General features: G+C 43.2%; 1 protein-coding gene across 4 annotated transcripts in view; it reads left to right on the top strand.

The window, feature by feature from the left end:
* DNAJC4 (DnaJ heat shock protein family (Hsp40) member C4) overlaps nucleotides 1–27,383 on the top strand; it is a 301,306-nt gene that overhangs the window by 231,473 nt on the left and 42,450 nt on the right. For all 4 annotated transcript variants that reach the window (XM_029614759.1, XM_029614757.1, XM_029614760.1 and 1 more), the window contains one exon: nucleotides 982–1,155. In XM_029614759.1, the coding sequence (XP_029470619.1) occupies nucleotides 982–1,155 (174 nt within the window). The remainder of the gene's footprint in view (nucleotides 1–981; nucleotides 1,156–27,383) is intronic.

Below are 27,383 nucleotides of genomic sequence, written 5' to 3'. Positions count from 1 at the left end.
TCTCCACCCCACTCTTTGGGATCTGCCATGTACTTCCTAATCACCTGGATTGGCCACTGTCAGAGACAGGATGCTGGACTCAGTGGACCTTTGGTCTAGCCCAGCTTGGCATATCTTATGTGACTTACTTAAGTTCCTCTGAATCATCACTATTAAAAAATGTTTCCAGTGTGGATATCTCCCCCACTACCTCCTCAGTAAAAGCTGAGGCAAAGAGTTAATTTAGGTTTTCTGTTATGGCATTGTCCTCCCTGAATGCTATTTTTACCCCATGATCAGCTAATGGTCTGACTTCTTGCTTCGAATATACTTGAAAACTTGTTTCTTATTAGTTTTGCTTCTCAAATTTTTTCTTGGCCTGTCTTATTAGTGTTTTACATCTAACTTACCAGTTTTATGCTTTTTCCTGTTTTTCTCATAATTTTAACTGCCTCATTCATTTCACCTTTTACCCATGCTGGCAGACATTTGGTCTTCCATTTACAATGCATGGAATCCTTTTAATCTAGGCTTCCAAGATGCTATTTTTAAACAGTGTATATGCTTCATGCAACTTTTATCCACCTTTTAGTTTCTTTTCTAACTTATTCCCTCATTGAATCGTAGTCTACCTTTTTAAAGTTAAATGTTAACTGCAATAATTCTACTTAACGTCCTACCTCCAGTAATTGTCAAATATGATTGTGTCTAGTTTATTTCCTTAACTGACTTTTGCTAAGTGGCACCATCACTGTGAAATTGTTCTTTGAAAGCCTATAATGGTATTCCTTTTCCTCTTCTTGCTTTCATTTCACAGCTCCCAGCTAGTGGAGACCCTGCAGCTTTCAGCATTGTCCCGTGGAAGCACACGCTCCTATTCCTTCTCATCTTCTAGGTCCCATTTCACAGCTCTCGGGCAATGAAAATTCTTCAGTCCTCAAGCATTGTCCCATGGGAACATGTGCTGGCATTCGTTCTCACCACCCCTCTCTTGTTTTACAGCTCTCAGGCAGCGGAGAACACAAGATACTGGCAACAGTTTTCCTCTTCCACCTTCTCCTCCATGGAGTTTTCTCCCGCAGACTTGGAGAAAAAGCGCAAAAGAAACAAGCGGCTGGTTTGGTACTGCATCCTAATTATGCTGGGCAGTCTAGCAGCTCACTATGTTGGTTTCAGGTATGAGTATGACAAAACTCCTAGTATCTCCCCTATGTCTATGTCTGTCTGTCTGTCTATATTCCCATCATGATTTATCAGAAAAAGACATCCTTGTGTATTTTTGTACAAAGGCAGTATCCTAGTGATAACCCACCATTAACATGAAGGTTCTGCAACCTAGTGTTATTTTTTTGTTGTTGTTGTTGTTGTTTTAAAGAAATACATTCTAAAATATTTTTAGTTAGAAAGCATCAATAATGCACTAGTTTACAAAACAACTTGAGATGGTGATAGTGACCCCCAAGTAATGTTATACAGATAAGATGGGTTTTTAATGTACATCCTGATGGCCAGAGCTGGGTATGATGCGAAGGTGGAGGAAGGGGGATCCAGCCACTGATCAGACACAGGATGCGTGAGTACCAGAATCCAGCTAGAGCCACGTTCTGTGGCGTTGGTTGAGGATTTAGAGTAGCAGAAACCCCTGGGTAGTTGTCAGTGAAGACTTGTGGCACAGTAGTGCCAACAGACACTGGTTCCGATTGACCGGAAGTCCAAAGGAGCAGGAGGAAATCAATAGGCCAAAATAAAATTAATCTATAAATATCTAAGGTTCCCAGTGCCAAGAAAAGAACTGTCCTTGCCTCTTGTTTGAAACAACGAGCAGAGATAGGATGAGGATCAGTACTAGCAGCTTCTCTAGTCTTCTTCCAAGTTCAAAGAGCACTAGTGGTCACTTTCCGTTCAAAAGTGGTGTTTAGGACTTTTCTAAAGAGCTTTCTCTGTCCTGATTCTAAAATTTGGTTTAAGTGGAAAAACTGAGATGATTTAGTGAGCGTAATATTTGTGATGTATTGTGCAAGATGCTTCTGCTTCATTTTCAAAACCAGGGCTTGATGATGAGTGGAAGCTTTTTGGCACTGTGGCGTACTTTGTTTTAATCTCACCCACCTTCTCCTAGGAAGGGACTGAAACAGTCTGCTGTGGCCCAGAGATCATTCTTCAAAACTTGCTCTAGAGCTAGCAGTTCTGTAGGGGTAGCTCGGTTATTTACTCTTTCGGATAGTAGAAAGACTAGGGGGCACTCCATGAAGTTAGCATGGGGCACATTTAAAACTAATCGGAGAACGTTCTTTTTTACTCAACGCACAATTAAACTCTGGAATTTGTTGCCAGAGGATGTGGTTAGTGCAGTTAGTATAGCTGTGTTTAAAAAAGGATTGGATAAGTTCTTGGAGGAGAAGTCCATTACCTGCTATTAAGTTCACTTAGAGAATAGCCACTGCCATTAGTAATGGTAACATGGAATAGACTTAGTTTTTGGGTACTTGCGAGGTTCTTATGGCCTGGATTGGCCACTGTTGGAAACAGGATGCTGGGCTTGATGGACCCTTGGTCTGACCCAGTATGGCATTTTCTTATGTTCTTATGTTCTTAATGTAACAGACAGAACCACTGGACTGGACACTAGCTATGCTTTTTTGCATCTGGTCAAGAATAGCATGCTGTGCCAAAATGTTGTCCTTTCCAAGATCATATCATTGAAGCATTACCACACTGTGGTCAGGATACCTGTGAACATGATCTTGGGAGCTCCAAACTGTCTGCACAGTCACAGAGATAGAGAACATGTGCGGCATCACTTCCTCTGTCCCACATCTGCAATCCATTTCCAGCCCTATCAGTACACCTCGTACAAAGAGCCAAGTAAACAAACCCTGTATTTTTCAAATACCAGCTGAACAGACAAATCACACACACATAAACCTCCCAGGGCTGCATGCAGATGAAAGTGTCACTGAGCACAAGTGCAGTGCCATCTTACCAGGGCCATCCAAGATTAATGTGAATTGTACGTTACAGGTATAAAACTACTTAAGCTTGGAGCCTTACTGCAATCTCCCTGGCTTACTTGACTATTAGGTGAATGGGAGATTGGAAGTGAAATTCAACTGAAGGGCTGAACCATTATTGCTCTCTGAGTATCTCTGTACGCAATCCATTCTGTTCAAATTGTATGAAAACAAAGCAAATCCCAGATATGGCCTTTTTTTTTTCATTTATGTTGGGCAAGGTTGAAGGGTTTTCAACAGTCCAGAAAGGGAGAGATGGATAACAGTCGCACTTCCTGGTAAATATGAACCTGTTCTGCAGAGAAGTGATCAATTGCCCCTTCACTTGCCAGCTGCTGGCATTTAAAATATCTGAAGAGGGCAATTTCCAGGACAAGATTCTGTAAGCTTCCATTCAAAAGCTCTGGAAGAAAGGAGTAGAAAGGAGAGAGAACATGGTAAATTAACTCTTCGGTTAAAAGAAGGAGAGTCTCCCTGCAAAAGGCAATCCTGTTTCTTTGTGTGTGTGCATGTGTTCATATATTATTAAATTCTCAAGAATTTATTTATTTATAAATCACAATATCCAAAGTTCTACATGGTGTAAAGCATAAAACCTTCATAAAAATAGACTCCATAACTTTGGCCCTGTTGCCTAATGACCCAATCAAATAAAAACACTTTGGGTTGTTTTTTGAATATTGACAAGCAGATCTGTGCTCTCAAATACTGAGGAACTGAATTCCATATTAAGGGATCTGCAATTGAAAAAGGTTTTTTTCTCATTTCTGATAGATGTGCCAATTTCAGAGGTGGTAAATTCAGGAGATCTGGCCAGATGATCTGATCAATCGAGTAGGTCTATAAATTTCCAACAAGAACTAAAAAAAATCAGGTGCTTCAGAGCTCAATGCCTTATGAATTAACATCAGGACTTTAAAAGCCGATCTCAGAATAGATCGGAAGTCAATGAAGAGAGGTTAAAACAGGCATTATATGGTCACTAGGTTTTGCATCCGCAATGACTCTCGCAGCTGCATTTTGATCCATCTGTAGAGCACTAATTGAAAGTGGTATACAGAATTTGTATAATTTAAATAAATACCAATACCTGCAATACAGTCCTAAAATCATTAGATATAAAAAAGATTTTAGTTTTTGGAACATGTTGCGGAGGTGAACCCTTAGCCTGAGGTGGAGTTGATGCTACCTGTAGGGGAGCCCCCACGGGTCCCCACCGACGGGAGGTGGAGCAGAACGGGAAGCGGAAGTCAACTGGAGCTTCGCCAATACCAGCCCTCGTTCCCTGCAGGTTGAGCCCTTGGGTACCGGGGCCGGCTGGTCTTAGGCGGGCCTCCACCTGGTTGATCCCATGAATGGTGCTCAAGGCAGGGAGCCAGGAAGCAACGGAGACACAGGGTCCAATGAAGCTGGGTTCAAGACAGGGCCTGAATCCAGAAGCCCAGACAGGCTGAAGCAGGCTAGGAGTCAGGAACAGGTTAAGTCCAGGCTTGTAAGTAGGCAAAAGCCTAAGAAAGGCCAAATCTAAGTAGTCAGCTGGAGGCAAAGTCAGGTTCAAGCTGGAGTCAGGGCAGGTGGCTGGAGACAAGGTCAGGTTCAAGCTGAAGTCACGGCAGGCAGCTGGAGACAAGGTCAGAGCCAAGCAAGGGTCAGAGCCAGAGAATCTGTCCAAGGCGTGGTCAGGAACAAGCAAGGGTCAAAGCCAGAAATCTGTCCAAAGTGTGGTCAGGAATAAGCGAGGGTCTAGCCAGAGAATCCATCCAAAGCGTAATCAGGAACAAGCGAGGGTCAGGAACAGGAAACTGGAACCGAAGGACAAGGAATGGAACAGTTCAGGTACAGGAACACGGATGAACAGCAACTAAGCACACAACTGTAACCATGGAAATCTGTTGCCAAGGCAAAGACCGGATGGCTTATCCAAACTTTTTTGAACCCAGCTACACTAATTGCACTAACCACATCCTCTGGCAACAAATTCCAGAGCTTTATTGTGCGTTGAGTGAAAAAGAATTTTCTCCGATTAGTCTTAAATGTGCTACTTGCTAACTTCTTGGAGTGCCCCCTTAGTCCTTCTATTATTCAAAAGTGTAAATAACCCAGCATGGCAATTTCTTATGTTCTTACTGGAGTGGTTTTCAGGCCTCCAGATCAAATGGAAGAGCATGACAAAGATCTGGTTGAAGACATCCAAAAGATAGGAAAGAAGGGAGAAGTGGTGATTGTTGGAGATTTTAATCTGCCGGATGTAGATTGGAGAATCCCTTCTTCAGAATCTAACAGTGGTAGAGATAAAGTGGATGCCCTGCAAGGGACTCTGTTCAAACAAATGGTAATGGAACCCACAAGGGAGGGAGCTATACCCGATTTACTTCTCACTAATGGAGATAATGTCTCTAATGTCCAGGTGGGCGCCCACCTCAGCACCAGTGATCATCAAACGGTATGGTTTATATCACACAAAGGATACGGAGAAGTAGCACGAAGACCCGAGTTTTGCAGTTCAAAAACACAGACTTTGATGAAATGGGGAAGTACCTGGAGGAAGAACTAGAAAGCTGGGAGAACAAGAGAGATGTGGAACAACAGTGGACCAAACTAAAAAGAGCAATTACCATGGCAATTAATCTATATGTTAGAAAAGTAAAGAAAAGCTAGAGAAAAATGAAACCTATCTGGTTCTCAAAGGAAGTGGCAGACAAAATAAAAGCTAAAAGAACAGCGTTCAAGAAATATAAAGAATCCCAAAGAGAGGAGCACAAGGAAGAATATCTGGTGGAACTGAGGGAGATGAAGAAAGCAAAAAGTCACACGGAAGAAAGGATTGCCAGAGAGGTAAATGAGGTGACAAAACATTTTTCAGATACATCAGTGAAAGGAGAAAAGTCCAAATTTGTAAACTGAAATTGAAAGGTGAAAAGGATCAATGGGTGGAGACAGATGAAGAAATGGCAGAAATATTAAACGAATACTTCAGTTCAGTATTCACTAAAGAAGATCCCGGAGAAGGACCAATGCTAGTTAACAAGAAACTGGAGGGGAGTGGAATGGATAAAACTCCATTTACGGAAGACAGTGTATGGGAAGAGCTAGGAAAACTGAAGGTGGACAAAGCCATGGGGCCTGATGAGGTTCATCCCAGGATACTGAGGGAGCTCAGAGATGTGCTGGCGGCTCCGCTATGTGACCTGTTCAATAGTTCCCTGGAAATGGGAGTGGTGCCGAGTGATTGGAGAAGAACAACGGTGGTCCCGCTTCACAAGAGCAGGAGCAGAGAGGAGGCTAGAAACTACAGGCCGGTTAGCCTCACCTCGGTGGTGGGAAAAGTATTGGAGTCGCTGCTGAAGGAAAGAATAGTGAACTATCTACTAGGGATGTGAATCGTTTTTGAACGATTAAAATTATCGTCAGATAATTTTAAAATCGTTCTAAATCGTTAGAGTGCACGATACAATACAAATGCCCCCAATTTATCATCAGGGGCATTTGTATTGTATCGTTAAATAGGGCACAGGAATTATTTGGGGGAGGGCGGGAAAACCGGCACACCAAAACAACCCCTAAACCCACCCCGACCCTTTAAAACCAATTCCTTACCCTCCCGAACCCCCCTAAAATGTTAAGTTACCTGGTGGTCCAGTGGGGGGGGGGGTCCCGGCGCGATCTCCCGCTCTCGGGCCATCGGCGCCATTTTGGCTGCCACTAATTAAAATGGCGCCGATGGCCCGATAAAAAAAAAAACCCACCCGACCCTTTAAATCGACCCCCCCCCCCACCCTCCCGACCCTTTTTTTTTTAAGGGAGGCCCGCGCCGCTAAAAAAAAACCCCCACCCGACCCTTTAAATCGACCCCCCACCCTCCCGACCCTGTCACATGGTAGAAGCACTGGATGGCCAGAGCACTGGATGGCCGGCGCCATCTTTAAAGATAGCGCCGGCCATCCAGTGTTCCTACCATGTGACAGGGGCCGGCCAGTGGCACAGATACCCTGTCACATGGTAAGGGCAAAGGGGCATCGGTGCCATTTTTTTTTTTTTAGAACAGCTGATGCCTGGGAACGGGAAATCTCTTCCCGAGGCCCCCCTGGATCACTCCTCTCCCCGAGGCCCCCCTGGATTTCTCCCCGAGGCCCCCCTGGACCACCAGGTAATTTTAAAAGGTTTGGGGGGGTCGATTTAAAGGGTCGGGTGTTTTGTTTTTTTTAGCGGCGCGGGCCTCCCTTAAAAAAAAAGGGTCGGGAGGGTGGGGGGGGTCGATTTAAAGGGTCGGGTGGGTTGTTTTTTTTATCGGCGCGGGCCTCCCTTAAAAAAAAAGGGTCGGGAGGGTGGGGGGTCTATTTAAAGGGTCGGGCGGGTTTGTTTTTTTTAGCGGCGCGGGCCTCCCTTAAAAAAAAATTTGCGATGTGAATTGGAATCGGAAACGATTCCAATTCACATATCGTAACGATCAGATTTCCCCCCCCCCCCCCCCAGCCGAATCTGATCGTTAAGACGATCTGGCACACGATTCACATCTCTACTATCTACAAGCTGCAGAATTGATGGACCAGAGGCAGCATGGTTTCACCAAGGGAAGGTCCTGTCAGGCAAATCTGATCGACTTTTTTGATTGGGTGACTAAGGAATTGGATCGAGGAAGAGCACTCCATGTCATCTACTTGGATTTTAGCAAAGCTTTTGATACAGTCCCGCACAGGAGGCTTGTGAATAAAACGAGAAGCTTGGGTGTGAGTGCCAAGGTGGTGGCCTGGATAGCAAACTGGTTGAAGGACAGAAGACAATGTGTTATGGTAAATGGAACTTACTCTAAAGAGAGAGCGGTGATGAGCGGAATGCCGCACGGCTCGGTGTTGGGACCGGGCCTGTTCAATATCTTTGTGAGCGACATCGCAGACGGCATAGAAGGTAAGGTTTGTCTATTTGCGGATGGTACTAAGATCTGCAACAGAGTGGACACGCCAGAAGGAGTAGAGAGAATGAGACGGGATTTAAGGAAGCTCGAAGACTGGTCAAAGTTATGGCAGCTGAGATTCAATGCCAAGAAGTGCAGAGTCATGCATATGGGCTATGGAAATCCGAAAGAATTGTATTTGATGGGGGGTGAAGGGCTGATGTGCATGGAGGAGGAGAGAGACCTTGGGGTGATAGTGTCTAACGATCTGAAGTCGGCAAAACAGAAGTATCCATCTGAAGAAAATAGGAATAAGCATTGTCAAGTTAAGTGTAAAACATTGATAAGTCAGGCTAAGAGAGAATTTGAAATGAAGTTGGCCATAGAGGCAAAAACTCATAATAAAAACTTTGTAAAATATATCAGAAGCAAGAAACCTGTGAGAGAATCAGTTGGACTGTTAGATGACTGAGGGATTAAAGGGGCTCTTAGGGAATATAAGGCCATTTGCAGAAAGACTAATTGAATTCTTTGCTTCTGTGTTTACTAATGAGGATGTTGGGGAGATACCAGTTCCGGAGATGGTTTTCAAGGGTGATAAGTCAGATGAACTGAACCAAATCACTGTGAACCTGGAAGATGTAGTAGACCAGATTGACAAACTAAAGAGTAGCAACTCACCTGGACTGTATGGTATGCACCCCAGGGTTCTGAAGGAACTCAAAAATGAAATTTCAGATCAATTAGTTAAAATTTGTAAACTATCATTAAAATCATCCATTGTACCTGAAGACTGAAGGGTGGCCAATGTAATCCCAATATTTAAAAAGGGTTCCAGGGGCGATCCGGGAAACTATAGATCAGTGAGCCTGACTTTAGTACTGGGAACAATAGTGGAAACTATTCTAAAGTTCAAAATCACAGCGCACATAGAAAGACATTTGTAGACATTAGTAAACTTAACGATACTCTTATTGCAATTCCAGAACTCTTAGAGAATAGCGATATAAACAATTTTTTTGATGAATGGGTTTCATATTTGAATTCCTCTTTGAATGCCATAGCTCCTTTGAGGAGTTATTCTGACTCTGTATCTAATAAGAAAAGAATTCGACCCTGGAATACCCAGGCATTAATATTGTCTCGTCAACAGTTAAGGAAAAATGAACGTAAATGGTTTAAGCTTCTTTCGCGTGAAACTGCTTTAATTTATTGATCTTCTTTAGAAAAATATCAGTCTGATACTTTATCTGCAAAAAGGGAATATTATTCCAGAAAGATAAATGAAATTGGTAATAATTCTAAAGCTTTGTTTAATCTTGTGCATAGGTTAACTAAGAAGCAGACATTAGAATATAGTTCTGATTTGTCTGCACTCTCAGCTGATATGTTTGCTAATTATTTCACTTTGAAATTGGAAAATGTACTTTTAACCTTTAAAGATGTGGCTCCTTGGTATTCTGAATTGGCTGTAACTATCTCAAATTTGTGGTCTGAATTTGAATTAATTTCTTCTGTCAAAATCGCATGAGAGCTTCTATTACTCAAATAGTAAATTCCTCGCTTATTACCGGGATGATGCCCACCGTATTGAAATCTGCAGTGGTTAAGCCATTGCTTAAAAAATCTAATTTAGATGCTAGTAAGGTCGAGAATTATAGACCTATTTCTTCGCTTCCTATTATTGCTAAAGTGATTGAAGGGATAGTTTTAAATCAATTGACTGATTTCTTGGAAAAAAAAATGAGGTTTTGAGTCCTCATCAATTTGGATTTCGTCGTGGTCTAAGTACAGAATTACTTCTTATCTCTATGGTTGATTCCATTAAACGGAGCCTTGATAGGGGGCAACAATTTCTTTTGATTTTGCTTGATATTACTGCTGCTTTCGATTCAATTGATCATCAAATCTTATTATGTCGCCTTCAGGAATGTGGGATTTCAGGAACAGTTCTCGCGTTGTTTAATAGTTATTTATCTCAGCGGTCTCAATCCATCAAATTCAGGAATTTGTTTGTCATTTCAACAGTTGAAGGCTGGGGTGCCACAGGGCTCTGCCCTTTCGGCAATGTTATTTAATATTTATTTATTTATTTTATTTATTTAACAATTTTATATACCGACCTTCATAGTAGATTACCATATCGGATCGGTGTACAGTTTAACAAAGGGGAAAAAACTAGAGTAACAAATTCACGTAAACGAAAGATAACCAAAGCAGGAATAAGTCAAAGTTACAATCAACAGGGGGCGAGAACTTGGAAGCTTGCAACAAGCTGGAAAGAAGAAAAGGCCAGTAAAGTAATTTTACCGTAGAGTGTACAAGTTACAAACTTAAGAACGGTGCTTTAATCTGAAGTCTAAGAGTCCATTTATTTTTTTTCTTTGAGAAACGGAGTGACAGACTGGGTAAGAAAGAAGGCCAGCTAGTGATTGTCTGGTGGTTCAGGGAAGGCTTGGAGAAAGAGCCAGGTTTTAAGATTTTTTCTGAAAGTTAATAGGCATGGCTCCAGTCTGAGGTTTGATGGGATACTATTCCAGATGGAAGGGCCTGCTGTCGAAAAGGCTCTGTCTTTGGTCGTAGCGAGGCGTGTAGCTTTAGTGGGTGGAACATTAAGAGTGCCTTTGCCCCCATTGCCAAATTGTTGACTATCATCACAGATGGTTTTAAGATCTATGCTGATGATATTCAGTTTTACATAAAAGTTCAACATTTGTGGCAAGAAACAGTTGATTCTTTACTTTTATGTATGGACACCATTAAACAATGGTTGAGACAAAATAAACTCTTGTTGAATACAAGTAAGACCGCTATTCTTCATTCATCGACCACATTCGATACCGTCTCACGATACAGTGTCTATAGACAAAATCTCATTCTCTCTGGTTAAACCTTTAAGGAGCTTTGGTGTGTTGCTTGATTCTACCTTTTCATTCAAACCTCAGATTAGGTCTTTCATTAAAATCAGTTTCTTTAAACTCCGGTTGTTAGCAAGTTTACGACACTTGCTTTATGACAGTGATTTCTTAATAGTGGTACAGACGATCATATTTCCGCATATTGACTACTGTAATAGTCTTTATATTGGTTTACCTAAAGGTTTGATTTATTCAATACAGCTTTTATTGAATTCAGCCGCTAGGTTAGTTTCTCATTCTAAGTGTTCCAAGCGGATTTCTCCTACTTTATGTAGGCTTAATTGGCTGCCAGTTACCAAGCATATTATGTTTAAAATTGGCATGATAGTCTATAAGCTTCTAGCTTCAGATTCTTCATATTGGTTTAATGCATTATTACAGATTTATAAACCCTGTAAGATGTTTGAGATCTTCTCAATTGAATCTTTTAGAGATCCCTTCAGTTCGACATGCTCAGTTGTTTAGTACAAGGGAGACCTCTTTTTCCATAGCAGCTCCTACTCAGTGGAATTTCATTCCTGTGGAATTGAGGTCTTTGGATGATGTTAAAAGATTTAAATTAGAATTCAAAGAGATTTTACTCCACCGTGCTTATAATATGTAACAGCCTGAAGTATGTGTAATTCAGTTTTCAGTGAAAAGAATGTGAGAACATGGTTATTAGAAAAATGAGAATAATGTGAGTAGAGTAATTGCTATGAGCTTTCGTTAATGTCAACTGATGAATAATAATAACTTGATCTAGGGACATAGATACCATTATTTGGTAGTAATTTTCCCCAGTTTCTGTGAAACTAAAAAATTTTTTGTCTGAAGTGTGTGTTTATTATTGTTTTTATTATGTATGTATTTTTGTTCATCGCCTAGGCCTATTCCGTGTTAGGCGATCAATAAATTTTAATAAATTAAATGAAAAAATTAATGAAATAATGGAACACTGTCAGCATGGATTTACCCAAGACAAGTCTTGCCTCACAAATCTGCTTCATTTTTTTGAAGGGGTTAATAAACATGTGGATAAAGGTGAACCAGTAGATATAGAGTATTTGGATTTTCAGAAGGTATTTGATAAAGTCCCTCATGAGAGGCTTCTAAGAAAATGAAAAAGTCATGGGATAGGAAGTGATGTCCTTTCATGGATTACAAACTGGTTAAGGAACAGGAAACAGAGAGTAGGATTAAATGGTCAATTTTCTCAGTGGAAAATGGTAAACAGTAGAGTGTGTCAGCGATCTGTACTTGGACCAGTGCTTTTCAATATATTTATAAATGATCTAGAAAAGAATGAGTGAGATAATCAAATTTGCAGATGATACAAAATTATTCAGAGTAGTTAAATCACAAGCGAATTGTGATAAATTGTAGGAGGACTTTGCGAGACTGGAAGATTGGTCATCCAAATGGCATATGAAATCTTATGTGGACAAGTGCAAGGTGATGCATATAGGGAAAAATAACCCATGCTGTAATGTTAGGTTCCACATTAGGAGCTACCAGCCAGGAAAAGGATCTAGGTGTCATAGTGGATACTACATTGAAATCGTCGGCTCAGTGTGCTGCAGCAGTCAAAAAAGCAAACAGTGTTAGGAATTATTAGGAAGGGAATGGTGAATAAAATGAAAAATATCATAATGCATTTGTGTCGCTTCATGGTGAGACCGCACCTTGAGTACTGTGTACAGTTCTGGTCACCGCATCTCAAAAAAGATATAGTTGCACTGGAGAAGGTGCAGAGAAGGGTGACCAAAATGATAAAGGGGATGGAACAGCTCCCCTATGAGAAAAGGCTAATGAGGTTAAGGCTGTTCAGCTTGGAGAAGAAATGACTGAGGGAGGATATGGTAGAGGTCCTTAAAATCATGAGGGACCTAGAACAGATAAATGTGAATCGGTTATTTACTCTTTCGGATAGGACTGGGGGCACTCCATAAAGTTAGCAAGTAGCACATTTAAAGCTAATCAGAGAAATGTTTTTTCACTCAACGCATTATTAAGCTCTAGAATTTGTTGCCAGAGGATGTGGGTAGTGTAGTTAGTGTAGCTGGATTTGAAAAAGGTTTGGTTAAGTTCTTGGAGAAGAAGTCCATTAACTGCTATTCATCATGTTGACTTTGTGAATAGCCTCTGTTATTACTGGCTTCAGTATCATGGGATCTACTTAGTGTATGGGTACTTGCCAGGTACTTTTAGCTTGGATTGGCAGCTGTTGGAAACAGGATGCTGGGCTTGATGGACCGATGGTCCAAACCAGTATGGCAATTTCTTATGTTTTTTTGACCAGCAATAGGCACTGCGAGAACAACTTGTACACCAAAGCGCAGTGTTAACTCAGTTTGCTCAGGCCATGCAGATTGCTGTGTCCATTTTAACCCAAGAAAATCCATTGCCTCAAATCCTGTTTAAAATGAAGTCAGGATAGGACATAGATGTCTTCTTTTGAGAGGACCTCCCACCTTTTAGCTTGGCCCAAATCCAATTGGAATATGTACTTAGCTAACTTACTCACAGGCAGAAGTCAAGCGGCTTTCCAAGCAGCCAGCCTGGATGGGACAGCTACCTATTCAGAAGTCAAGGCTGCTGTTCTGGAGAGAGCTATTCATACCTCAGAAACATGCTAATAGCAGTTCTGACAGGGATTAATGCAGCCCAGGGAGAGCCCCCAAAATCTGTTTCTTCATCTGAAGGATGCCAACTGGAAGTAGTAACAAGCCAGAGGCAAAGACTGGCCTCGAAGTAGCCCAACAGATGCTTCTGGAATAATTCTTAGATGGGCTTGTCCAGCTTATGCAAAATTGGGTCTGCCGACACACAGGGCTCACATTGGAAAGAGCTCTAGAAGTGGCAGACACTTCTACCAGGCGCAGTTAATGCCTGATGTGGTAAGGAGGCTAGAAAGACAGCCCACACAAATTTCTGGGCGAAGTGCAGCGAGTGAAGCTTTCTGGCAGTGACTCTCAGAAGTGGAGAACTCGTATTTTGTACCAGGAACCCAGGCCACAGTCTCTTCCACTTGCTTTAACTGTGGTCAAAGAGTCATTTAGCAAGGGATTACCAATTTGAGGGGCCTGGAAATTATGGATGTCAGCTTAGTGACTCAGCCAAATCTAGACTGTATAGTCTCTGAGTATAAAGGAAAAACTTCAAAGCAGGAAAAATCCTCAGCCCAGAAGAAAAGTACCTCAGGGAGGTCCAGTCAGCCCAGAGGCAAAGATTTATTTATTTATTTATTTAAAGGCTTTTATATACCGGAGTTCATGCACTTGTGCATACCACTTCGGTTTACACAGAACAAGGAACAGAAAATTACATCAACAGATTGAACAATTAAACAAATATACAATTACATCCAACAATTGGGTATAAATAACATGGCTAACTTAGTAGGAACCCACACAGTGGGCATGATGAACCCACAAAGATGAACCCACACAGTGGGCATGCTCTTTTTGTAAATCATTGGACCATAATGTCATAATGTCATGGTTAGAAGACAAGGAATGCAAACGTAAGCTAGAGGAACAGCGCAAGAAAGTGAAGGGGACAATAACAGAACCCGAGAATGAAAAATGAGAAGAAGAGTGGGCAAACATATTCGCAAAGCTGCAAAATTGAAGTTTAGTGGATATTCATCATCAGTGTCTCAAGGAATTTGTGATCCAGGTAGAACTGGATGAATTCCCCACCCAAGCATTAGTGGATTTAGGGTCTGGCAAGACTCTCATTCATGAGGACCTCCTCCAAAAAGAGTGCATCAATCACAAGAAATAGGAATTCCCAACCAGTCAGGTTCTGCTGATGACCACAGCAGGTCAAGCCAATATGGAAGGAGGAATCCTTGCTGAGCTCCCATACCCGGTTATTCTGGGATGCGATTATCCCATTTATGACCCTGTAGACCCAGCTTTCAGGGAATCAGGGTAGCCCACCTTAGGGGTAAGTCACCAGTGAGGAAGAGCTGGGAATTAGCCCAGGCATGGCTGAATACCCGGCCTGACAAGGGGGAGGGTATGGACAGCTATCTGTACCAGTCTTTCCCAAACTAGCAAGGGATTCTGAGATAGGATAGATCACTGCTAGTAGGGATAAGAAACCAGGGCCAGAGGGATGAGGGAGGCCCAAGGTGAGAGACAGAAGCTTCGAGAATACGAAGATTGTTACAGTTATTTTGTTAAAGTGCAAAAACCAGCTAATCTTGTTTTGTTTACTATTGCTTAACAATAAAGAAGCTTATAAAGATTGTTGCCAGAGCCCAGCCTGGAGTCTGTATTCTGGCTAGTCCTGACCACTCAACATCACAGGCTCTTCTGGAACTTTGGGTTCTGGAGTCGATACCTAGCTGAGAGGAGGACTGGAAATAGGGAGCACAACCACTACCGGGTGCTGGGTGGCCTTATTCTGCTGAGCTCTTTCCTGAAAGAGATATCAATACGACCAACCACTGAGATCAAGGTATTCAGTGAATTAGGAAAGGTCTTGGCCAACCAATTCATCTTTGATTCTGCCTGAAAGGCCTTGCCACAAGATGGCAGTGAAACTGTCCTCTCCCCAGTGCACTTTGGATGCCAGCGTATGGAATTCTATAGCATATTCTCCACGAGTCCTTGAGCTCTGCTGGATCCGGAGCAGATCAGCTGCCAAGGAGGAGGTCCAACCTGATTCTTCAAACACCAGCCAAAACTTCTGGAGGAAATCTGGGACCAGAGAATTGTCACGTTCCCATATGGGAGAGACCTAAGCTAGCGCAGTGCTGCCTAGCAGTGAGAGAATGTGGGTCATCTTGGACCTATCGGTGGGGAAGAAAGCAGACTGTAGCTCAAAATGCATGTGGCACTGATTGATGAAACCACGGCATTCTTTGGGATCCCCATGATAGCGTGGTGGTGGCAGAAGCTGAGGATCTGGTCTGTGTGGAGAACCAGGGCAGGGAGGAGACAGAACTGCTGGAAGAGGAGCTGGTGCTGGTGGGAGAGCGTCCATATGGTGTGCAAGTCTTTCAAGCAAGGCAGTCACCTAGTTAAGAAACCCTTGCTGTTCTTCAACACATTGGTCCAGGCCTGGTAAGTCTTGAAGTGAGGTCAGGTCCACCAAGTCCATGGCCTCAGCAATCTGTAAGATCTGTGGGCCCTTGCTGCTGTAGTGAAATTTACTCAGCTTATGAGGTAGGCCACGTAGGCCCTCACCAATAGCTGGTGGAGTGACATCGGAGAGAGACTGACTAGGAGCTTTACTATACCAGTCCCTTTCCCCTTGGGTTGAGCCCTTGCATTCCAGGGGCTGTCAAGTCTTAGGCAAGAGTCTCTGTGACAGTGATGTAAGCATTGATCCAGGGCCAGGCTAGGATCAGAGGTAGACAGCAAATGAGAATGGTCAGTGTCCAGGCAAGGGTCAGATCTAGAAATCAGTCTGAGGAGATACAAGGAAACGAGGCAAGAGGAGCTGAAGAGACGAGGCAAGGCTAGGCTGGGAGAGATGAGGCATGGACCAGAAACACAAGAACTAGGAACAAAGAAGCAGTAACACACACTACACAGGCTTTATAGATGACCCGTTGCTGTGGCAGAGAAGTGTTGCAAGACTGAGGCTTATATAGGTAAGATAGAATGAGGTCATCAGAGAGCGCCAATCCTGGTTTATTGCCATTGAGCGTATATTATGTGCGCACCTATGAGGAAGTAGAGCCATGACTGGCATGGCAGTCGAGGTTGGAGCTGGCAGTATTCTTGACACGCTGAGAATGGTCAATGAAGTTGTAGACATGGCTGTGTGGGAGATGGGCTCCGGCAGCTTCCTAGCATGTGGAAGCTGAGTGGTTTCAAAAGGTTAGTGTGGTGGCTTGCAAGCCACCAAATGTAACATGAGGTTCACTCCTGTCATGGTAAGTGCAAAAACTGACTAGTTTGGAAACATTACCCCAGAAAAAGCCTCATTCAGAGGTTGAGAAGATGATTTAACTAGTAATGTACGACAGCATAAACTGGGAGAAATACAACATACACTCTATTGTAAAGGATGTGCATGTATCGTGTGACAGTGAACTAACAGAAATATGATAGCAGCAGCAGGATTGTGAGCCTACTTGTGTCACGCTTTATGATTTCAGTGAGGCTGGACAGTGGCTGTTTTCCTGCTTATTAAATCTATGATGAAGTGTTACAGGGTCTTGACCTCTCCCAATATACTCTCCTTTGATGATTACCATTATAACCTGAAGTCACCAGAGAAAACTTCATAATAAGAGTTGTCATCAAACACAGATTCATTAAACCGTGCCTGGAGCAGACTCTGTCAGTTTCACAGGAGAAAGAAGAATTCCTGGGAGACTGAGACACATTAGTCTGGGAATCCAGGCAGGAGTGGACTGTGTGCAACATGCACCTGACCTGAAATCCAGACGTGGGAACTACCTCAAGCCTCTTGCTCTCTGTGGATGTGAAGTTTCTAATTCCCAGGACTGGAGGGGTAACGTTTTCTATATGAATACTATAATGAATAAAAGTGCTACATTCAGTAAAGTATTTCTTGGTGAACACTATAGAGAAGAGGGTGCCTGGATTCATTCTGTGGTAGTATGCACGTCTATCACCATTCCCTGGGCCTTTTGATCAAACTGTAAGTGCCATGGTGATGCATCAGTGTGTGTAGCCCTTGTGCAGTGTCCAGCACCGACTCTCCTGGTAAGTTCATTGCACCATCTCCCACAGCCTCCAGAAGGAGATTCTTTCTCAAGCTGGATCTTGTCCCACGTCCTCCCTAATGCCAGCTAATTGCTGTTGCAAGCCCCAAAATGCTGCTGGCTGCCAGTGCAACACACCCTCATTGCTTGCACAGTCCAAAAATGTGACTCCCATTTAGGGGGAGGGGGATGTGTTAGTGTTGAGACTGAAAGAATTCACAGTGCCATTCTTTGGACGCCGTTGTGCTAAGGGAGAGCGTTAGATAAAATCTTTTTTTTTTTTTTTTATTCCTTGGCTCTTTCTTTTCACATGCTTAGAAGCAAGAAGTTGACCTGCATTCAATAAGCAATTTGTTTCTGTTGCCTGCTGGAACTTTATCTTAACAATGCATCTGAAGACACAGAATAAAAAGAATTCCTGGAGGAGACGGAAGCTCCATGCTGCGCCTTACTTTCCCTGCAGCCACCTCAGGCTGGCACTTCTAAGGGGCTATCCTTCAATGAGCTCTTTTACTCCCGCCATCCTCCCCCGCCCCCTCCCCCTTCTATGCTGCCTGCTCAATCATAATTAGCACCCGGAGACTCAGAAAATGGCTTCAGTGGCATCCATCTTGCTTCAAAGCTGGCCATCTTATTCCATGGCTTTAATTAGTATCTTAATTATTCCAAGACCATTGGTTACATTTGTAATTTCTTTATACCAAGGCTTCATTATACAATAACCAATTAGCTGTGTGAGAGAACAGCCATTCATTTCTTTTGATTGGAGAGGGAGGGCAGGGACGGATTCACTCACATCCTTCAAAAGACTGCTTATTAGCTAAGTGTACTGTGGAGTGCCCCAGAGCTGGAGAGGGGCTTTTAAAGAATCCTTCATACACTCTCTCCTTTTGAAAGCAAGTGCTTGACATACCTTGCCATTTTATCAGCCATTCAGCAAGAAGAGGCATTGGTAAGCACTTGTCCTGTATTCTGTAAAAACACTGTTCAGAGGCTTGAACGACGTCAGGGGTAATGCATTTCAAAGTGGTCACAGGAGTTCTTCCAACCCCTCCGCTGGGATAGGTATAGTTCAGCAATGGGAGGTATCCTCTAATAACTTCGGCCTTTTTGTTTCCAGCTGAGATGTCTCTGATTCCACCCACATCTGAAAATGGGACTTCTCTGTAGTCCTGATAGCTGTGCCACAGCATCTTTGAGCAATCTCTTACATCTGTCCAATAAAAGCTATCACAACACCCGGAAAAGAATTCAGTTTATATCACTACTACGACTATGCTGAAATGTCTATAATTAATTATTTTTATACTGAATGATACCCATTATTTATCTCTTGTTGATTTGAATCTAGAAACATTATTGAATTTTGTTTATTGGAGAATGAGGTATTCTGGAAGTAGTTATTTGTACATATACAATGGCTTGCAAAAGTATTTGACCCTCTAAAAAGTCAGCAGATTTGTGTGGATTACAAATGACACTCGCATAGATTGTTCCAGACAGTATGTTTATTGCAAACCAATATGCTCTTAAAGTAAATTTTCTAAGTCACAATTCATTATTTCTCTAGGGGTCGAATAATTTTGCAAACCACTGTATTTAAGTTTTATGTGGTTCAGCTGGTTGGGGCATGTTATATGGTTAGGATCCAGTTGCATGACTAAGTGGGGAAGATCTAAGGCCTGATATTGAAATGCTACACCTACAGCCCATTTCTTCAGAGATGCCCCTATGAGGCTCACAGAGGCTGCAGGTCCTGCGTATGAGGTAGCATTCTTACTCCTTTAACAGAGATCAATGGATAAGTTGGGCCATCACAATCTTGCTATCTTCTCTTGTGCAATCTTTGATTTTTGTCCTTCAATACAGCAAGCCTGATAAGTGTTCATGACAAGGAGTTGCAGAATAAGAGAGGAGACAGAGGACAGAAGTGGGAAGATGGAAAAGACAAAAGAAAGAGGAAGTGCTTGTGTGGCAGAGATGGCAGAACAGCATGAGAAGTAGGGAGTTACTGGGGACAAGGACAATGATAAGTAAAAAGACACAGGGAGAAAGATAGCACAAGAAGGATATATTTTAAGCTCAAGGGCCTAATTCTTCCTAGCTTTCAAGAGACACAGTGATGCTACCACCCAGGAAAAAGATCTAGGCATCATAGCGGATAATACATTGAAATCGGCTCAGTGTGCTGCGGCAGTCAAAAATGCAAACAGAATGTTAGGAAGGGAATGGTGAATAAAACAGAAAATTTCATAATACCTCTGTATCGCTCCATGGTGAGACCGCACCTTGAATACTGTGTACAGTTCTGGTCACCGCATCTCAAAAAAGATATAGTTGCATTGGAGAAGATACAGAGAAGGGCGACCAAAATGATAAAGGGAATGGAACAGCTCCCCTATGAGGAAAGGCTGAAGAGGTTAGGACTGTTCAGCTTGGAGAAGAGACGGCTGAGGGGGGATATGATAGAGGTCGTTAAAATCATGAGAGGTCTAGATGTGAATTAGTTATTTACTCTTTTGGATAATAGAAGAATTAGGGGGCACACCATGAAGTTAGCAAGTAGCACATTTAAAACTAATCGGAGAAAATTCTTTTTCACTCAATGCACAATTAAACTCTGGAATTTGTTGCCAGAGGATGTGGTTAGTGCAATTAGTGTAGCTGGGTTTAAAAAAGGATTGGATAAGTTCTTGGAGGAGAAGTCCATTAACTTCTATTAATCAAGTTGACTTAGGGAATAGCCACTGCTATTACTGGTATCAATACTTGCCAGGATTGGCCACTGTTGGAAACAGGATGCTGGGCTTGATGGACCCTTGAACTGACCCACTATGACAATTTCTTATGTTCTTATGCTCCCTGATCCTGTTCTAAAGCACTCCCTGCTATTCTAGGTCCAGCTGTTGTCAGAACTGAGGAAACAAGGATGCAATGTTGTGTGTTTTTCATGTGACCATGGAGACAATTGAGAACAAGGCTGAGACAAAATTCCTAGAACTTGCAATTGTTCATCAAAATTTATGCCCAAGTCACTGAATATCAAATATATTCTACCACTCTCTCTTATCCCATTATGGCCACCAATCGCAGCATATTTATAACAAGAAATATTTTGCTAAATATGTCACACGCCTACAAATTTCCATAGAAATAAATATCACTTCAAAGATTTTTATTTAAACATAAGAAAGGCATAGTTTCTTTGAAAAGCTGAAAGTTATAATTCTTTTCTTCTTTAAAGTCGCTTTGTTAAGCATTTGGCATAAGAAGTATTTAAAACCTGGTTCGATTATGTTTTTTTCTCTTAGTTTTACTTCATCACTAAAGTAAAACAGCATAGCAAAGCTTGGCTGGTGACAAAAAAAAAGAGCAAAAAGGGGGAACTGCCTCCGTGTAGACTCTTTGTGTGCCTAACAACTTCAGGTCCAGGTGGCAAGTGAAGATTAGAATGAGTGGATTTTAGCCCTGTGATGTGTAACAGATTTGGATGTTATAGCTTGCTATGATAGCCAGGTGGTATATTTCTGCCCTGCTCTTCATGTCACAGACATGCTGAGGGCTATAATCAAAGCCCCTAGTTTCCTGCAGCAGAATTTTCAAGAGTTGGCAAATTCTGTGGCAATTATATGGCAAATTTGCATCGTTTTGCATATATTTGCAATATAAATAATGCATTTTTTCATCTTTTTTTAAAAAAGAGTCGTTTTATGACATTTATGTGTTGAGTTAATTTGGTTCTTTATTAGGTGAAAAAGGGATTTTAGTGAATGGGGCTTGGGAGAAAGAAAGGTAAGGGATCTGGGAATAGGATGAGAAGATTGCAGAAGAGGGAAATGAATGAATCTTAGGCAGAAGAGATAGATAGAGGAGAAGATGGGGGATGCAAGGAGAATAAGGAAAGGGAATGAGAGGAAAAGAGGGAGGGAAGAAAACAGGGGTCAGGATTTAGGATGGAGGAGGAAGGATCAAGGATGGGAAGGTGGAAAGCAAGGGAGTATTGGGGATGGGGATAATAATGGAGATGAGGAAGAGAAAGTGGAAAGAGAGAAGCCTAGCAAATAAATGATTAGGGATGAGGGTGGAGGAGAAGGAAGGAAGCCATGCCCCCACAATCACATTTCCATCTTTGCTTTCCCTTATTTCCCTTTTCCTCTCTCCTTCCCAATCCCCAGTAGGTTCACTCTGTTACCCCCGATCGCCGCATCACTCCATTTCTTTCCCCTCCCATGCCCCCTGATCCCCTCTCACCCACTCATGAAGTTGAACAGAAGGAGGAAATGGGCAGCCTTGAAATGCCTCCGGTGCCGCCGCCTTATCTTATGCTGGGTTGGAGTGTTGCACTTTGAACCATGTCTTTATTTATTTTAAAACATTTCTATTCTGCCCTTCTTGCATTCAGGGCAGATTACAAGAAAACCATTCACAAACTTCATGATGAAAATGACACATGTACAACAATAAATAAGTCATTCATTAAAAGCAATTTTAAAAAGGTGTGTTTTAAGAGCCTTTCTGAATATGTTGGAGTCATTACAGATTCTTAATTCTTTAGGAAGTGTTTTCCAAAACATTGGTCCTGCTGTGGAGAGTGCTTTTTTGCGCATCTCGTCAAGACATACCAGTTTAGGTGATGCTTTATCGAAGAGGTACTGGTTTGCCGAGCATAATGATCTAGACAGAGAGTAGAACTTCATGATGGCATTTGTCCAGGGAAGTTGAAGATTAATGAATAAACAGTTAAACTGAGTTTATATTGGTTCTGAAATGATATGGGCAGCCAATGTAGATGTTTTAATATGGGTGTAATGTGTTAACGGCTAGATTTGTTGGTTAGTAATTGGGCAGCTGTATTTTGAATGATTTGTAGGGGACGAATTATGTATTTAGGAATACCAATAAGCAAAAAATTACAGTAATCCATACTTGAAAATAGTGTTTGTAAACGGTTCGAAGATCGTTGGGTTCAAGATATGGTTTTACATGACGAAGGAGTTGCAATTTATGGTGTGATATTTGAGTTACGTTTTTTATATGGGCTTGTTTGTTTAATGACTGATTGTTATAATTAGTGAGGTTTGGGTGGACCCTTGGACACTGTGGCAGCTGACCACGCCCACGGGGGAGAGTCCTATGAGGGGCCACAGGTCAGGCTCAGCTTAGGACACACAAACACAGAGATTGATCTTTTATTAGACAATGTGATGAAGCCACCAGAGTTGGCAGTGGTGAGTAGAAGAAATAGCCCGCCTGGGCAAGTATCCCTCAGGCGCTGGAACAGCGACTCCTCCGGTAGCAGTGCTGTAGTGGAAAGAACTGAGAATAATGAGTACAGTGGAATATGCACAAGCCCCAGTATGGAGAACCCCAGGATAGGGAGAGCAGGCCCTTGAGGAGCGAGTACCTGATCCATGAGAGCTGAGAGGCTTGAAGGTGATGTACTCACACAGCGGTTCCACATAGGAGATGGCACCAGGGCTGGGACGGAGGCAGGCCCTCGAGGAGCGAGTACCTGGTTCCAGGGAACAGCTCTGAGGTGAAGATGGTAGTAGTTACTGGAGTTGAAGATAGCGAATCCTTCCAGGCAGAAGAGAAGGTATGAGCAGGCAGCGAGTAAGGGAACATGGGCCCTCGAGGAGCGAGTACTGGTTTCCTGATAGTGACCTGAAAAGCAAGTGAGGCCCCCCGAGGAGCAGGTACCCTGTTAGCGTTAAGAGTCCAATGGAAGATTGGAGGCAGAGTAGCTGGGTACAGAGAGGGAATCCCATCCATAAGGAATTCCCTCGCTAACTTAAAGGCTAGCAAACATTGTAGGCTTTAAATATCTGGGTAGCGTGACGTCGTCATAGGGGGACGTCCCTGAGGTTCGCACCAAGTAGGAAATAAGAGTGAGGGCCACGCGGCGCGCGTACGCCCTAAGGTACTAGTGTAGCATGGTGGGAGGCAGCACCCAAGCCGGTCCGGGGACACCGGAGAGGACGGCAAGCAGATGCCACAGCAGCCAGGCTTCCATCCGCAGCAAGAAGAGGAGCAAAGAAAGAAAGATAGGCGGAGTGAAGCCGTCGGGAAGGGACGGTTGCAACAGTATACCCCTTCAAAGGGCAATCTCCTCTGTGGGTACCAGGTTTTGGTTTCCAAGGATGTGAGAGATGAAACTGATGGAGCATCTCTTTGTCAAGGATATTAGCCAGAGGCTCCCAAGAATTTTCTTCGGGGCCAAAACCTTCCCATGAAAGAAGGTATTCCCAGGTTTTGCCTCGTTTGCGGACTTCAAGAATGGCTTCGACCTTGTATTCTAGGTCATCTTCTGCATTAATAGGAGATAGTTCCTGAGATTTGGAAAAGAATTCACTGATGATGAGTGGTTTCAGAAGTGAAACATGAAAAGCGTTATGGATGTTCAATCCAGGTGGTAACTTCAGACTGTAGGTAACATTGCCAAGACGTCGGAGATTGCAAATCGAGAGGAGGGTAACTTCAGTCTAAGGTGCTTAGTGGATAGCCAGACTTTGTCACCAGGTTGAAAGACAGGTGCTTTGGAATGATGAGCGTCATAAAACCTTTTGGCTCAATCACTCACTTTGAGTAGCATTGCTTTCGTCTGAGTCCATAATTGATGGATTTCTTTAGCAGTGGATTGAGCTGCTGGAGACGTCACTGAGAGCGTCAGTGGAAGTGGCGGTGATGGTAAGCATCCATATACCACTTCAAATGGTGTTGATCCAGTTGATGTTGCTGGATGAGAATTAATGGCGAATTCAGCCCATGGTAACAGTTCGGCCCAATTATTCTGACTGCAACTCACATAGGCCCGAATGAACTGTTTCAGGGTCCTATTCATCCGTTCTGTTTGGCCATTAGATTGAGGATGATAGGCAGATGTATAATCTAGAGAGATGTCGAAGAGTTTGCACAGGGCCTTCCAGAATCTTGCCATGAACTGTGATCCTCGATCCAAGACTATGTGCTTCGGTAGGCCTTGGAGGTGAAAGATATGGACTATGAAGAGCTTCACAAGTTCTGAGGCTGAGGGCAAGCCAGGCAATGCCACGAAGTGGGCCATCTTGCTGAAGCGGTCGACTGTGACCCAGATGGTATTCATACCTCCAGAAAGGGGTAGATCAACTACAAAATCAGTAGCGATATACATCCAGGGCTGTTCCGGAGCTGGAAGCGGTTGCAGCAATCCCCACGGTTGACCAGAAGTAGGTTTGTGCTTGGCACAGTTGGCACAAGATGCCACATAGGAGAGTGTATCTTCCTTGATAGTTGGCCACCAATAATACTTCTGTAGCTTCAGCAGGGTATGGCGTTGTCCAGGATGGCCTGCCAGCTTGGAATCGTGTGCCCAATAGAGCACTTTCTTTCTGAGATGCTTTGGCACGATGGTCTTACCAGCAGGCACAGAATGAGTAGCCGCTAAGACGACTTTCTTCGAGTCGATTATGTGCTACGGCTCTTCTGGAATATAATCCAAGAGAAAGGAGCATGATAGTGCATCAGCTCTGGTATTCTTGTCTCTGGGGCGATATTTGAACACGAAGTCAAAGCGGTTGAAAAATAAGGACCATCTAGCTTGTCTATGGTTAAGACATTACGCATGGTGGAGATACTCTAGATTCTTTTTTTTTTTAATTCTCTGTTTATTATTTTCAAAAAGAAAATTACAAAACATATTACAATACAGCTGAAAATAAAGTATACTCTAGATTCTTATGGTCCGTAAACACGGTAATTTGATGTTGAGCGCCTTCGAGCCAAGGCCGCCATTCCTCGAATGCCAACTTAATAGCCAGGAGCTCTTTGTCACCGATCCCATAATTCTTCTCTGCCGGAGAGAAACGTCTTGAGAAGAAAGAGCAGGGACGTAAGGACTTGGAGTCTCCAGTCTGGCTCAGAACAGCCCCCACACCGACGTCAGAGGCGTCAACTTCTTCAATGAATGGCTTGTTGGGGTCTGGATGGCGTAGGCATGGTTCCGTGAAAAAGGCAGTCTTTAAATCTTCGAATGCAGAAATGGCCTCCACAGACCATTTAGAAGCATTGGCCCCTTTCTGGGTCATAACAGTCAAGGGCACCGTTAAAGAAGAATAGTTCTTTATAAAGCTTCTATAGTAATTGGTGAACCACAAAAATCATCTCAGGGCCTTCAGGCTGGTAGGTTGGGACCAATTCTTGATACTTTCTAATTTTTGGGGATCCATTTGGAAGCCATCTTTAGACACAATGTAGCCAAGAAAAGGCACAGAGTTTTTATGGAATTCGCACTTGGATAGCTTGGCATAGAGTCGGTGTTCTCGGAGTCTTATTAGAACTTGCTTGACGTCTTCTAGATGAGTAGACAGCTTCTGAGAAAATATCAGGATGTCATCTAGGTACACTACGATACTCTTGTACAACAAATCCCGCAGAATGTTATTGATCATGTTCTGAAACACACGGGTGCGTTGCACAGGCCGAAGGGCATTACTAAATACTCAAAATGACCATCTCGAGTGTTGAAAGCCGTTTTCCACTCGTCATCACTGCAAATCCGGACAAAGTTGTAGGCCCCCTTCAGGTCAAGTTTCGAAAATATCTAGGCCCCCTGAAGCCGGTCAAACAGCTCTGAGATTAAAGGCAGGGGGTAACGGTCTTTAATCGTAATCTCATTCAGACCTCGATAGTCGATACAAGGACGTAAGGTTCCGTCCTTCTTCCCCACAAAGAAGAATCCTGTGCCAGCTAGCGACTTTGAAGGTCTAATTAAACCTTTCTGTAAATTCTCCTCGATGTATTCGGACATAGCCTTATTCTCTATTGCAGAGAGTGGATAGACACGTCCTTTAGGAGGTTCAGTGTTTGGTTTCAGCCAAATGGCACAGTCATTAGATCTGTGTGGAGGGAGGATGTCAGCAGCTTCTTTGGAAAACACATCACTGAACGATGCGTATTGAGGCGGCAGTTCTGCCATCACTGGAGTTGTAGGCATGCAGAGAACAGGAGAAATTCCCTTGAGGCAACTGCCATGACAACCTAGGCGCCCAGCGGGAGAGTTCCAAGGAGGACCAGTCGAATTGAGAGTGATGCAACTGCAACCAGGGTAACCCCAGAACGATAGGGTGCATGGCCTTCTCTAACACAAAGAAGGATATTGTCTCCGTATGGATGGCTCCAGTGCAAAGGGTCACTGGTTCGGTGCGAAGAGTCACATCACTGGGCAAAGGCTCTCCATGGATGGATGACAAGAGTAGTGGAGCTTCTAAAGTAACGAGGGGAATCCTCAAATGTTCCACTAGGTGTCAAAGTATAAAGTTGCCTCCTGTCCCCGAATCCACAAGGACAAGAGTTTGGATTGTAGACGGTCCGCAAGTCAGGGAGACTGGTAGAGAGAGCAGAGGAGAAGACGTGGTAAGGCCTAAGTATAGTACTCCTGCAGGACTTAGGCCCATCCTTTTTCCGGACGAATAGGGCATGTTGGGACATCGTGACCAGCTTGTCCACAGTACATACATAACCCTTGCCTCTTCCGAAGTCTTCTCTCTTTTGGAATCAAATGACTGCAACCAAGTTGCATCGGTTCTTCTCCACTGGCAACAGGTACTGCTAGAACCACCTGAGGTGCAAGTATAGCACGAGTCTCCTTCTGAACCGGTCCTTTAGTAGGCTTGAGTTCTTTCACATTATCACGAAGCCGGTAATCAATTCTAGTAGCCAAAGCCACTAGTTCATCCAGCGAGTCAGGTGTCTCACGAGTGGCAAGCTCGTCCTTCAAGCGGTTATTCAGACCTCTGAAGAAGAGAGTTTTCAGGCATCTAGGTTCCCAGCATAATTCTGTAGCAAGAGTTTTGAACTCTATTGCAAAATCAGCCAGTGGTCGGTTGCCTTGCTTCAGGTCCACCAGTTCAGAACCAGCAACAGTCACTCAGGCA

Source organism: Rhinatrema bivittatum, chromosome 8 (assembly GCF_901001135.1).
Source record: "Rhinatrema bivittatum chromosome 8, aRhiBiv1.1, whole genome shotgun sequence".
Lineage (NCBI taxonomy): Eukaryota > Metazoa > Chordata > Amphibia > Gymnophiona > Rhinatrematidae > Rhinatrema > Rhinatrema bivittatum.
This window is presented reverse-complemented; position numbering and strand designations above follow the sequence as displayed.